The 13,414-nt window shown below is 52.3% G+C and overlaps 2 protein-coding genes across 2 annotated transcripts in view; one reads left to right on the top strand and one right to left on the bottom strand.

The window, feature by feature from the left end:
• The window catches only part of SND1 (staphylococcal nuclease and tudor domain containing 1), a 409,429-nt gene that overhangs the window by 56,866 nt on the left and 339,149 nt on the right, over positions 1 to 13,414 (bottom strand). The window lies entirely within an intron of this gene.
• On the top strand, positions 2,007 to 5,848 carry LRRC4 (leucine rich repeat containing 4). The gene is made up of 2 exons (XM_039243191.1): positions 2,007 to 2,094; positions 2,274 to 5,848. The coding sequence occupies exon 2, from the start codon at positions 2,374 to 2,376 to the stop codon at positions 4,324 to 4,326; it is 1,953 nt and encodes a 650-aa protein (XP_039099122.1). The 5' UTR covers positions 2,007 to 2,094; positions 2,274 to 2,373; the 3' UTR covers positions 4,327 to 5,848.

Genomic DNA, 13,414 nt, shown 5'->3' with positions numbered 1-13,414 from the left:
AGGTCGTCATTCCCCGGGGTCCCCACGCTCGGTCTTTCCTTCCACCAGCTGCCCTCCCTGCAACCCTCATTAAGAGCACTGCCATTTAAAAGTTAAAGCCGAGGAGGGGTGAGAATATTGGCGAGGGCGGGGGCAGGACGAATGTGCATCTGTGCGGCAGCGCCGGGCGGCCCGCGGAGCCCGGGCTCTCGGTCTTCTGGTTCCAAGAGGCCCCAGCCGCCCCCGCGTCCCCACCGTGCAGCTCCGAACTCCGCGTATGCTGCCCGGGCCGCGCGGCCAGGCGCCCCGTCAGCAGTCGGCGGGGGTGAGGATGACGCGGTCCGGGCGGGAGGCCGGCCAACTGCAGCAGCCCCGCCGCGCCACCCGCTTCCTGGCCCCGGAGCCCACCGCGGCCGGAGCCGGAGGGGGCCCGGCGCCCGGGGGCGGGGCGGGGCACGGACCGCGGTCTCTCCCGCAGCAGCCCCGCCGCTCCAGCCTATCAGCGGCCACCCGGCGGCTCCCTCGGCTGGACCAAAATAGCTGCGAACGCCTGCGACTTGCGCGCGGCCCCTCACTTGACGCTCACTCCGGCTCGCTCGCCAGCTCCGCTCCCCTCGCCTAAAGGGGGCGGGGAGGAAGCGCCGGGGAGGGGGGAGGGGGGTGGGGGAGAGAGAGGAAGGAGGAAGGAAGGGAGGAAGGAAGGAAGGAAGAAAGGGAGGGAGGAAGTCGGACGGAGGCGCGGAGCTCGGGGCTGCGCGGCGCGGCGCTGGAAGGCGCCGGCGTTAACCCCTCGAGGGCAGGCAGCGGAGGGGGAGCGGTGTTAATACATAAGAGCACTGCATCACGCTAATCTTCTCCCCAGAACAGTATGCGTCAGCAGTACATTCACGTTCTGACTGAAGGACAAAAGGATGAGAGAGCAGTCTGCGTGGCTGCTGCCTGCAACACCGCGAGCCCGGCGCGAGGAGGAGACGGTGGGCGCCGAGAGCAGGGGCCCCGCTGCTGCCGCCGCCGCCGCCGCTAGCCAGCGCGGACCATGTTCTCGGGCTCCGGAGCGTTCCCCGCAGCCGCGACCCCCGCTGCTCACGCCACCGCCGCCGCCAGCGCTCGGGCCGCTGCAGCAGTCCGCGGCCGGCGCAGCCACTGAAGGCGCCGCGAGCCAAAGCCCGGAACTCGCTCCCTCCGCACAAAGCCAGAGCCGGCGGCGCGCCGGGGGCCCGGCTGCGGCGGGCGGCGGCGGTCGGTTGCGCGCCACCGGGAGCTGCGGCCGCCGCCGCCACCGCCGGACCCGCGCCCGCCCCCGGACTCCCTGAAGGGGCCTGCGGTGCGGGCGCGACCCGGCCGCCGCTAGCTTCTCCGTCCAGCGGACCCGGTCCCGGCGCCGCCTCCACGCCGCTGACCCTCAGGGGGCTGGACGGACTGCTGCTCCTCGCGCCGGCAGACGGCGGGCTGGGAAACTAAGCCCAGTTTTGGTCTTTTTAACCCTTAAGAGAAGAGGCGAGGAAAGAAGGGGGTGTGTGTCTGGGGAGGGCGAAGGAGCCGCGAACACCTCCTCTTAACTCTCGCAGCCCCGCGAGCGAACGACTGCATCAGCTGCCTCCGGCCGGAACCGCCGACACAAGGAGAGGGGGCAGCGCAGCAGCGAGCGAGCGAGCGCGGCCTGGGAGGCTTCGGGGCGCCCCCTCAACCCCGCCGGGTGGCAGCCGCGGGAGCGGGCTGGGGGCGCCGGAGGCACGCTCTGGCGATGAAGCGGCTTCCCCCGCGGCTGGTGCGAGCCGGTGCCAGGGTCCAAGGACAAAGCAGGGAAGCGCTGGTGGCGCCGCTCCTCGGGCTGAGGGGGGGGCATGCACCTGCATAGCCCGCCGGGCCTCGGCTCTCCCCGGCGCGCCTCAACTCCGCTGCTTCGCCGTAGCCTGCTCCGGATTTACTAGAAGCCATTTTGTCTCCCCCACCCCTCCCCTCCCCTCCCCTCCCCTCCCCTCTGCCCTCCCCGCCCCCTCCACTTCCCCCCTTTTGTTAATTAAAACTAAGAAGTAAGAATGGCAACGACGTGGCCGGGATCCGTGGAGAACGCTTAAGGACACCACGCCAATTCCCTCCTTCCTTCCTTCCGAGGTAGGTGACAGCGACTCACTGGGTGGGGATGGTTGCCGCGGGGGAGAGAAAGTCTCGGCTTTCCGAGGGCTTGCCTTGAGGGGGGCTGGAGCCAGGGGCCACGCTGTAGTGGGGCATGCTTGTATTCCGCCCGGGCCGCTCCGTCTCTCTAATCGCCCCCTCCCCACCTCCTTCTCCAGATGGAAAGAGGAGCTCCTAGCTCATTTAAGCCGGGGTAGGGCTGGTTCTCCTTTCCGAGCCAAAATCCCAGGCGATGGTGAATTATGAACGTGCCACACCATGAAGCTCTTGTGGCAGGTAACTGTGCACCACACCTGGAATGCCGTCCTGCTCCCCGTCGTCTACCTCACGGCGCAAGTGTGGATTCTGTGTGCAGCCATCGCAGCTGCCGCCTCCGCCGGGCCCCAGAACTGCCCATCCGTTTGCTCGTGCAGTAACCAGTTCAGCAAGGTGGTGTGCACCCGCCGGGGCCTCTCCGAGGTCCCCCAGGGTATTCCCTCCAACACCCGGTACCTCAACCTCATGGAAAACAATATCCAGATGATTCAGGCTGACACCTTCCGCCACCTCCACCACCTGGAGGTCCTGCAGCTGGGCAGGAACTCCATCCGGCAGATCGAGGTGGGGGCCTTCAACGGCCTGGCCAGCCTCAACACCCTGGAGCTGTTTGACAACTGGCTGACAGTCATCCCCAGTGGGGCCTTTGAGTACCTGTCCAAGCTGCGGGAGCTCTGGCTCCGCAACAACCCCATAGAAAGCATTCCCTCTTATGCCTTCAACCGGGTGCCCTCCCTCATGCGCCTGGACCTGGGGGAGCTCAAGAAGCTGGAGTACATCTCTGAGGGCGCTTTTGAGGGACTCTTCAACCTCAAGTACCTGAACCTGGGCATGTGCAACATTAAAGATATGCCCAATCTGACCCCCCTGGTGGGGCTGGAGGAGCTGGAGATGTCAGGGAACCACTTCCCTGAGATCAGGCCTGGCTCCTTCCATGGCCTAAGCTCCCTCAAAAAGCTATGGGTCATGAACTCCCAGGTCAGCCTCATTGAGCGGAATGCTTTTGATGGGCTGGCCTCGCTTGTGGAACTCAACTTGGCCCACAACAACCTCTCTTCTTTGCCCCATGACCTCTTCACCCCATTGAGGTACCTTGTGGAGTTGCACCTACACCACAATCCTTGGAACTGCGATTGTGACATTCTGTGGCTAGCCTGGTGGCTTCGGGAGTACATACCCACCAATTCTACCTGCTGTGGCCGCTGCCATGCTCCCCTGCACATGCGTGGCCGCTACCTGGTGGAGGTGGACCAGGCCTCCTTCCAGTGCTCTGCCCCCTTCATCATGGACGCGCCCCGGGATCTCAATATCTCTGAGGGTCGGATGGCGGAACTGAAGTGTCGGACTCCCCCAATGTCCTCCGTGAAGTGGCTGCTGCCCAATGGGACAGTGCTTAGCCATGCCTCCCGCCACCCAAGGATCTCTGTCCTCAACGACGGCACCTTGAACTTTTCCCACGTGCTGCTCTCAGACACTGGGGTCTACACTTGCATGGTGACCAATGTGGCAGGCAACTCCAACGCGTCGGCCTACCTCAACGTGAGCACGGCCGAGCTCAACACCTCCAACTACAGCTTCTTCACCACAGTCACAGTGGAGACCACTGAGATCTCACCTGAGGATACAACGCGCAAGTACAAGCTTGTTCCTACGACGTCCACTGGTTATCAGCCGGCATATACCACCTCTACCACGGTGCTCATTCAGACCACCCGTGTGCCCAAGCAGGTACCTGCGACAGACACCAATGATAAGATGCAGACCAGCTTGGATGAAGTCATGAAGACCACCAAGATCATCATTGGCTGCTTTGTGGCAGTGACTCTGCTAGCTGCCGCCATGTTGATTGTCTTCTATAAACTTCGTAAGCGGCACCAGCAGAGGAGTACAGTCACAGCCGCCCGGACAGTTGAGATTATCCAGGTGGATGAAGACATCCCAGCGGCGGCGTCTGCAGCAGCAACAGCAGCTCCATCCGGTGTATCAGGTGAGGGGGCAGTAGTGCTGCCCACAATTCATGACCATATTAACTACAACACCTACAAACCAGCACATGGGGCCCACTGGACAGAAAACAGCCTGGGGAACTCTCTGCACCCCACAGTCACCACAATCTCTGAACCTTATATAATTCAGACCCATACCAAGGACAAGGTACAGGAAACTCAAATATGACTCCCCCTCCCCCCAAAAACTTATAAAATGCAATAGAATGCACACACACACACACACACACACACACACACACACACACACACGACAGCAACTTTTGTACAGAGTGGGGAGAGACTTTTTCTTGTATATGCTTCTATATTAAATCTATGGGCTGGTAAAAAGAAACAGATTATATTAAAATTTAAAAACAAAAATTCAAAACAAAACTATTTTCTAACTTGTAAGTTCTATTTAAAGGGGGGAGTGGGGATCTTGGGAACGCTGTGGGGGTAGGAGCCACAAGTCAACTTGCTTTGATACCAGAAGGGATTTCTGATACAAGGTTGAAACTGCTAAGATAAACTAAAATGACAACAAATATCCCTAAAGAGGTAGGGGTGCGGGCTGCTGAGGGGTAGGATGGGGGCAGACTGTCAGTTTTTAGAAGATGCTTCACGGCACACAGGAATACCCATTTCTGTAGACACCTTTCTTAAGCTGAGAGCTGTCTTTGCAAATTTATTTTAAAAAGAAATATGAAAAAAGCACTGAGAATTTGTACTGTGCCAAAATGTTGAGAGGCAATAATTTTTTTTTTCCTTTGGAGGCCAAGGGGAAGGTAGATCTGTAAATGTATTTTAAACAGGAAAACCACCAAAATCCAAAAGACTCCTTAAAGGGGCTCGGTCTTTACATCCGTCCATGTGCACAGGTCTCCTTGGTTTGTGCACTGGGACATGCGTGTGCCCCTCCTGACAGCAAGCCTCAGGAAGGAGCAGAGAAGGAAGGGGGCTGGCGTAGCTCTCAGTCAAATGCTTTTACATTGCACCAGATTCCTGCAGATGGGTTTAACCCACTCTCTGCAGGGCATGTGTCTATTCAGGGTTTCCCTTGAGGGGGAGGAGCCCCCCCCAAGGGGGTGCGGCCACAGAGGGGGGGTGGGAAGGGAGAGCAGAAGCAAAGAGAATGTATTCACAGGAGGCCATAAATTAGCATTGTGCCATGTCCACCTGTTGTTCCTGGTTATCTGACAAAATGATTGTAGACAATGATGGCATTTTATGATTTTTTATAAAGGTTTTGTTTGTTTTAAGGTGGAAAAGGAGGAGAGGCTGGGATTGGGGAGCTTGGGGGAGTGGAAGCTTTTCTCATGCTTGTGATTTGGTGACTATTGTAAATGCTGATTCATTAGGGATTATTACAGCTGAAGTCAACTGGTTGTGATGGGGTGGGGGCAGAACAGGAGTGGAGAGAGAAAAAGGGCACAGGCTCACTTGAAGTACAATCAAGCCTTTACTAAACAGGATGGTTCACAAAAAAGATGTGAATCCACAGTTAAAACAAAACTGATATACACTGCAGACAAGAAGTGAGTTCTGCAAGGAGTCCTGTGGAAAGTGGCACAATGGGGGGAAGGCTTCCCTCTCCCAGGCCGGCCTCAGGAGGTCGTGGAGGAGAAAGGGTGGGCGTGGGCGGGGAAGGCAGAGATCTCTGTTATTCTGGTCCATTTAATGCTGTAACTTCTTTCATTTATTATTTTAGCTTTAAAAAGAAATAAAGGGTTCAGATTTGAAAGGGGTGGGACGGGTGGGTGGGGGGGAATGCCAACAAAAGAACACTGATTGTAATGTGAGAAAAGTGTATTTTTGTATTTTAATAAATATTGTTCAATTTTTAATTCAATGTCCCCAAAGGGTTAAATTGAATAAGGTCCTATAGATTCTTCTAAGCATTAACCAAGTCATTTCTACTTAAAGAAAAGAAAGGGGAGGGGAGGGGAGAGGTAAGGTGGGAGGGGAAGACAATGTTAAATTTCTTTCAAGTATGGGAAAATGCTAAAGCTGTCAACAATCTTTCCTTAGCTTAAATAAAAGCACCCCGATTCTAGTGCACCTTCCACAAGCTAAGTGTGTTAGTCCCTGGCTTTGTTGGGGATAGAACCAAATTCCTGATGCCCTGGAAAAGCAGGGGAAATGGGTCAGCTTCAGCATCTGGGACCGGGCCAGAAGTTAAATGCCACCTCAGCAGAAGCTGCTGGTCAGGCAGCACCAGCTCTACCCAGAGACCCTGGGGGACCTGGATTTAAGAGGTCTGCAATAATGCTGTTTGGCTTAAATTTCCCACAGGCAGTTTTTCTTCTGTTCTCTGGGTGCTAAATAGTCAAACATGTCTTGGTGGTGGTGGGTGTCTGTCTCCTGATGCTTACCGAGTACTGACGTCCAGGGAGGCTGCATGAACTGGGACCCTGCGTCTCTTCAGCGCTTTCATACTAATGCAGGAAATCGGGACTGAGTGGGTGTGATCTCCCTGGCACTGAACAGGGAGAGAGGCAGGCGGCACTTTGCAGCAGTTGGCTAAGAAGGGGCCAATTCTGAATCCCCTGGGTATATAAGTGTCCTTTCTGGGTCTCCGTGTTTGTGGCAGCATGCATGCATGGCCCACCTTTAGAAACAGTCACTCACATTTCCGGGCTCCAAATATATGTTCCCTCTGGCTCTCTTTTATCACCGTAGCTACTACCCCCAATAAAACCAGAAAGCTGCAGCAGAGTAAAGGGTGGGACTTGGCCAGGACCAGCTGAAAGAGCAAAAATTATCCCTTTCCCAGTGCCACGAGACAGCTCAGGCTGTTCAGAACAGCTTCTTGGGTACACATTCAGAGGCAACTGTGGACAAAGTGGCTGCTTCAGAAACAGAGGATGTAGGGCCAGTTTCCTCACACCTTTCCTTTTCTGGGCAGCTACTTGGATAGTTAGGGAGTGTACAGTGGCTCTGGAATGATGAAGGGCCTGTGGCTGAACCAGAGTTCTGGGGGGCAGGGGGGCAGGGTACGGAAATGGTCCTAAAACATTCCTGGGGAAGAGTCCTAAGAGCAAACACATTGTCCTGGGGGCTTGAGTGTACTGCCATCTTGGGATCTGAGGAAGAAGTTCTTTCTAGAAGGAACCTGAAAGGAGGTGGGGGAGACTGAGGATACGGTTCCCAGGTGTGAGTGTCCTCAGAGCTACAAGGGTAGTTCCTTTCTGCTCTGGGCCCACTCCTTGACCTGGGCACCGTTTCAGCTTTGAGGCAGCAAAGCTCCACTGCCACGATGTTGGGTATTGCCTCCTTTGTAGCAGGCACCTGGGACGGCTTTTCAGAGAGGAGTCCCATGAGCACCAAAAGTGCAGGCTTTCATGCTGTGTTGGTGACTCATCCTCAGGCCTGGCGGCCAGGCTATGGGACATGGGCTGGTAGCTCTTCAGGGGAGTAGTTTGTAGCAACACGTAAGAGAGAAAGACTGCTGCTGATTATATGGAGTTAAAGAATTTTCTAAAAGCCATGAGAGATCATTTAGTCTATTCCTTTTACGTTTTATGGTCAAGGAAACAGCCCAAGAGAAACTGAAAGATACCTCCAAGGTCACACTGCTTGCTAGTCAGTCAAAGAGGTGGGACTGAAACCAAGATCTCTGGACTCCCAGGTCAAATGTGCCTTTCTCACTCAGGCTCTTCTGGGCTGTCCAGAACCTATTTCTTTCTGTCACTATGCAGTAAAAATGGACCTTCCTCCAGATATCGCTGTGTTCTCTTCTCCTTTTTGAGGTGCTCAATCTCCTTCAGAACTGGCTCTGCTGCCCTCCAAGGTCTGACCAGAATTCTGACCACAGGGACCCCACAGCTGGCCGAAGGGCCATGTGTGCTCACTAAGGGGTTAGCTCCTCAGGACTATACATAACAGCTTCCGACTCGGAGTTCAGTGGCAGACGGCTGCTGGAGAAAGGATGATGTGGATCAGGGAGGGTGTCCACAAAGGGAAAGGCCTTCTCCCAACCTCAGCCTTGGAAGCTTTGCAGAGTTGAGGATGGACAGAGGTCCTCAAGCACCTATCGGAGCAAGTTCTCTAGTGGAATGGTTTCTGCTTACTTGGCTCAACAATGAGACTACCAGGCGGCTCCTTAACTTCTCTCTTCCACTGTACCTACCCCAGCCCCAGCTCTTTAAGTGCCAGGCTGTGGCTGCCACTCCCATCATCTGCTCGCTCCAGCCCTTTTATTGCTCTTTGGTGTCATGCTGCATCTTATTATCAAAGAAGGGAGAGTAGACTGTACAGCTTCTAAGGTCTAGAGACAGTGGCTTTATGAGGGCTGTTTAACATGCATTGAGGCCAAGAACTTGCTGGGTGCTGGGTGGAACAATGTAGTAAAGAGTCCCTGGCAAAACAATTCCTGTTGTTGGTGGGGAAGAGGTCCAGAGTCCATAGCCATTAACAGTGGAGAGCTCTGGCTTCCTTCTGTGGAGATGGACAGAGACTACGACAGGGCTAAGGGGGACTTACACAGCCTAAACTACTACCTCAGGGGGCAAGAGCCTACAATTAAGGCCCCAACATTTTACTGTAACAAGGCAGCAAGGGATTAAAATTAGAGAAGAAGAAAGAAGAGAGAACATTTATATCCAAACATATGTCTGATTTTATCTCCTCTGCTGGCACTCAGCACTCCATGCCACCGGCTAATGCGGGCACTGTTCACGCCATTTTTAAATCCTGCCTCAGCTAAACTGCAAGGCAGTTTTTGGCTCAAAAGCACCTCCCTGGTCGCCATGCATTCAGAAAGCACCCTTTACCCCTGAGGGGGTGAGAATGGTTTGGGCAGTGAATTAAGGTTGTTTTCATCTTTGCTTAAATTAAAATGAAGTAAATTGCTTCTTGGAACAGGGATGAATACTTCAGGAACCAGATTAGTGAAACATACGGATTTGCAAAGCAACACAGCACAGTGCTTACAAGTATAGACTGGATCTGGATTTCCTGGGTTGAATCTCAGCTCCATCGCTTACTACTTGTGTGACTTTGGATAAATACATAGTTTATTCATATGTAAAATGGACGCATTAGTATCTGCGTCTCACTACTTCATAGGTTGTTGTGAAAAGTGAAATTATATGTATAAAATCACACTTAAGAGTGGTGACTGACATCATATAGTAACGCAGTATTGGTGGTAGTTATTTGATGATAAACATAAGGATACAGACCAACTGACCAGCCCCAATCACCACCTTGATTCTAGAACCTCATTTGTGCCCAAAGAGAGAACAGGCCTATTGAGCTATTCCAGAGAAGAATGATGCTTACCCAGAAGTTGGGGACAGGACCATGTATCTAAGGCCAGGCCCAGAGGGAAAGAGGGGTTGTACTTTTCCCTCCAGGAAACCAGCGCCTTGTGCTCTGTTCCCTAATCCAGCTCTCTAGCTGGCCCAAGGGGCCGTTTTAGTCCAGGAAAAGATTACCTTCCTTGGCTAAGCCAGAAGGAAGGAAAGGTGCTGCTGTTGGCCGTGATGCACACACTGAGGGCTGGGCCAGGAAACCTTTCCCTAGGAAACCTTGGTCCTCTCCTAAGACGATACGCTTCCTGGAGGCTTGTCCACCTATCCCTGTTTCTCTGTCAGGGCGCCTTACCAAGGGTGGGGCAGGGGAGGGCTGAGGCACCTGGAGGGAGAAGGCAGCAAACAGAGGAGCTACTGGGGCTTCACAGCAGAATTAAAGGGCAGAAAAGAAGACCATAATTTCAGCAAGTGAGAGCAGAGTGGAACTATATGGCAGATAGACAGGCTAAGGGTCTGCAATGCAGTTAAGGAGGAAAGCCAGTGAGATTCCACCGTCCTAGCAAGCGAGAGGCTGGCTGGACCCTGGATGGGGGAGGACTGTTAGTGTGATATTTGTGGCATGGAACAAAGAAGAAAAGCAGGGAGATCAACTTTCCAAGAGAAGCGTAAGAGAGAATGCATTTTGATTTCCTAAAATTAGATTTTAGGATGATCACAGGTTTTATACTCTGGTACATGCCAGCTCTGCTGTTAGTACTTGGGCTAAACCACCTACCCACAACAGTCTTGTTCTCTATCCTGCAGGCTGGCCAACTGCCTGAGGGAAACCCAGTCCTCAGGACTGTAATCTAATCCTCACCCTGACCGGCTCCCTCTGGGGTCTGCACTGAACCTGGTTCCTCATTTCTATTAGGGCAAAGACACAGGAAGAGAGAAGTGGGTACAAGTCACTGTTTATCTACAAAAAGAGTATTACTCCAGAGGTAGAGTATTATATAAATTGTGTTTTCCCATAAAAATGATGACGACTAGGAGTTCAGTGCACACGGACCCTGACGGTGAGTCAGAGATTAGGCTGAGGCCTGTGGGGGATTTCCCTGGGAGAAGCGCTCTTGTCAAAACAGTGTTAGCATTTGAGAGGATGGTGTCTTCCCTGACTTACCTAACCCACTAAGATTCCTGACCCTCCAGTAGGGAAGCATGGAGAGGAGAGGCTGCTCTAATGCCAGGTAGGGGGACTAGATGGAGCAGAGTAGTACTTAGCCTTTCATGGTCATGCATTCTGTGTACCTAGGAACAATACTAGAACAATTACTAAAGTTTTAATTACCAAACGTCAAAGGAATAGTCCTTGATTCACTAGTTTCTTTAATACGTATTCACCTCCTTATAACACCACTAATAAGCAGCACCCTCCAATAATTTTTTTAAATGTTTGTTTATTTTTGAGAGGGGGGGGCAGGGAGGGGCAGAGAGAGAGAGGGAGACACAGAATCTGAAGCAGGCTCCAGGCTCTGAGCTGTCAGCACAGAGCCTCACACGGGGCTTGAACTCACGAATTGTGAGATCATGACCTAAGCCAAAGTCAGACGCTCAACTGTCTGAACCACCCAAGTGCCCCGATAACTGTTATACCAGGGTGTTTCCCTCCATAATCCCCATCTGAGTACAGTCATCTGCCATGATAGGACCTAGGACAATTTTGCAAGATCGTTCCACTCTAGGAGATGGATGGCTCTTTCTTCCAACAGTTCTCAGGCATTTCCTCTTCCAAGGCAACTCCTTCATCTATAGTCTCTTAAAGTTCCTTTAAGGTCTCACCCCTGGTTTCCGCATGTCTGCACTGGCACTGATGCAGTCACTAGATTAAGTCACTCTACCTGCTCAATGAGTCAGCAAGGGTGACTGAGAAGAGCTTTCACACACTAACTGTTCCCTGGGCAAAGTTTGGTTTCTTGGCCTCCGGCTACTACTTCCTAGAGTCTTCAAGGGCCTGGCTTCTTCCCTTCACCTACCTACTAATCCAGGTTCATTAAGACCATTCAGGCAGCTTCTCCCACTCAGATTCCGCCCTGTAGGTGAACTGAATGAGTTACAGACAGCTCTTTGCAAGGGCAGTTCCTTGCACGGAGAGCGCAGCAGTGTTTGCGGGAATGCTCAGTGTGTCCCTCACAGAAGGCCCAGTGCAGTTCCAGAAATGGAGCTGAGGCCTCAGATACTAACAGCTGTTCCTGCAGCCTACCAACTGCAGTGGTTACAAGTTATAATCTATTACCATTGCAAGAAGTCTTAATTTCTGGACTTAGGGGAAGTCGGATAATACTTTATCCTATTAGCTCTGCTGTGAGAATTGACAATGGCTTCCTTCTGACATGACAGCATATTCTTCCAATTCATCTCTTTAAGGGGATGAATTGGGAGAGTCTGGAATAAGAAAGGAGGGAGGGCCAAGGAAGAGACTGCTAACGGAATCAGGGAATTCTAATTTTTTAATTAGAAATGAGGAGGGGGGCTTGGAGACATGGCAAGGCTGAGATATCCCAAAGCATGTTTGCATTCCTGTTGTTACTCTGATGAGGGAAGTGATTGCACCTACTGGGCGTGTTGTATACATGTGTGTCAGAAGAAGATTCTGAGGCCACAGAGAACCATGAGAACAAGAAGAATAAGGAACTGGCTTATTCCATACTCTTCTTGTTTTAGCCTGCTGTGGCTGCGGGGCAGCTTTCCCTTTCCTTAGTCCCTCTGCCACATTCCTGTTTTAGGTCCACATCTCCTCTGACCAATGGTATCATGTCAGGTGAGGGCACCTCCACATCATGGGGTTGTTACCAAGGCTGGCCAATCTTGGGATGACAAGACACTGAGGACAGAGTGATGGTTTATAGTTTCAAAATTCAGAGATGTGGAGACAGTGAAAGTAATTTCCAAATTAATTTAGAAAACCCAGCTGAACTCCCTTATTTTATTTATGAGGAAAATGAAGGCTGGGGAGATAGGACTTCCCCAGGTGTCACATAGCTGTGATGCAGAGACCAGGTCTCTGGCCTCTGGGTTCTCAACCCAGCGCTACCACTGAACACCAGCAGCGCCACGGTGACTGACAAATCTGGGGTGCCATTTACAGAAACTACAAAGTGATGAGTGCCCCTGGAGTTTGCGATTTGGTATAATCCCTTAGTTTGCTTCCAGGGAGGGAAGGGGAAGGCCTTTCACATCAGTACCTTCTCTGTGCTTAATGCTCTGAGACGGTGCCCACTCATGCCTTCATTCAAACAGCTAGCGTTGAGGAATCAGGCAACGTTTCCTTTCTCTTCAACCACAAATGTTCCAAGGCATGCGAGTTCCAATGGCAGCCCAAACACGCAACAATTAAAAGGAACATTTGTTGCTTATGCCATTCCCCCTTCTCTCACAAGAGCAAAGAGCTGTAAGGTAAAGAACTTGTATCCTTATAGAGGTAAGGCATACAGTAGCTAAATCATGTTAGAGGTCTGTTCAAGGTCAAGATGACCACTGAGAAGTGGAGGAGTCTGGAGTCCGGCTTCCACATCTCTTGCCTTCCCTGGTACTGTGTAAGTGAGGGGACCCTTGCAGGGAAAAGCTCAGATGGCCCAGGCTGACTCGGAGCCTTCCCTGAAACTGGGTCTAAGAAACTACTAAATGTCTCCTCTTCCCCCATATCAACAACTCCTCTCCTGGGAAATGAAGTGGTCCTGGCTATAATTTTATCACATACATTTAATTAGAATCTGTCTCCTTCATGATGGTTTCAAGCCAAGTCCCAATAGAAACATTCTAAAAGAACAGCCGCTTTCAACCAAGGATCTTTTAACCAAGTTAATTTAGCAGAAATTTGCCATCTTGGATGGGATAGTGTTACCTCTCTTTTTGACTTCAAAGCTGGGAAGAGAAGGGAGATGGAGAATGCAGAGAAATAAAGAGGAGGGCAGGGGCTTAAAGCAAATGAGTTTTGTCTATTAAGGAGTGGTAATTTCTGCCAGTTCCCCTAGAGACTGG

The sequence above is a fragment of the Hyaena hyaena genome, unplaced genomic scaffold (assembly GCF_003009895.1).
Source record: "Hyaena hyaena isolate Hyena2069 unplaced genomic scaffold, ASM300989v1 scaffold_8, whole genome shotgun sequence".
NCBI classification, from domain to species: domain Eukaryota; kingdom Metazoa; phylum Chordata; class Mammalia; order Carnivora; family Hyaenidae; genus Hyaena; species Hyaena hyaena.
The sequence above is the reverse complement of the archived record's forward strand: the minus strand, read 5'-3'. Positions and strand labels throughout refer to the sequence as shown.

What these genes read in the sequence shown, in the direction of transcription:
- LRRC4 (XM_039243191.1), top strand. Translation starts at nt 2,374, where the DNA reads ATGAAGCTCTTGTGGCAGGTAACTGTGCACCACACCTGGAATGCCGTC.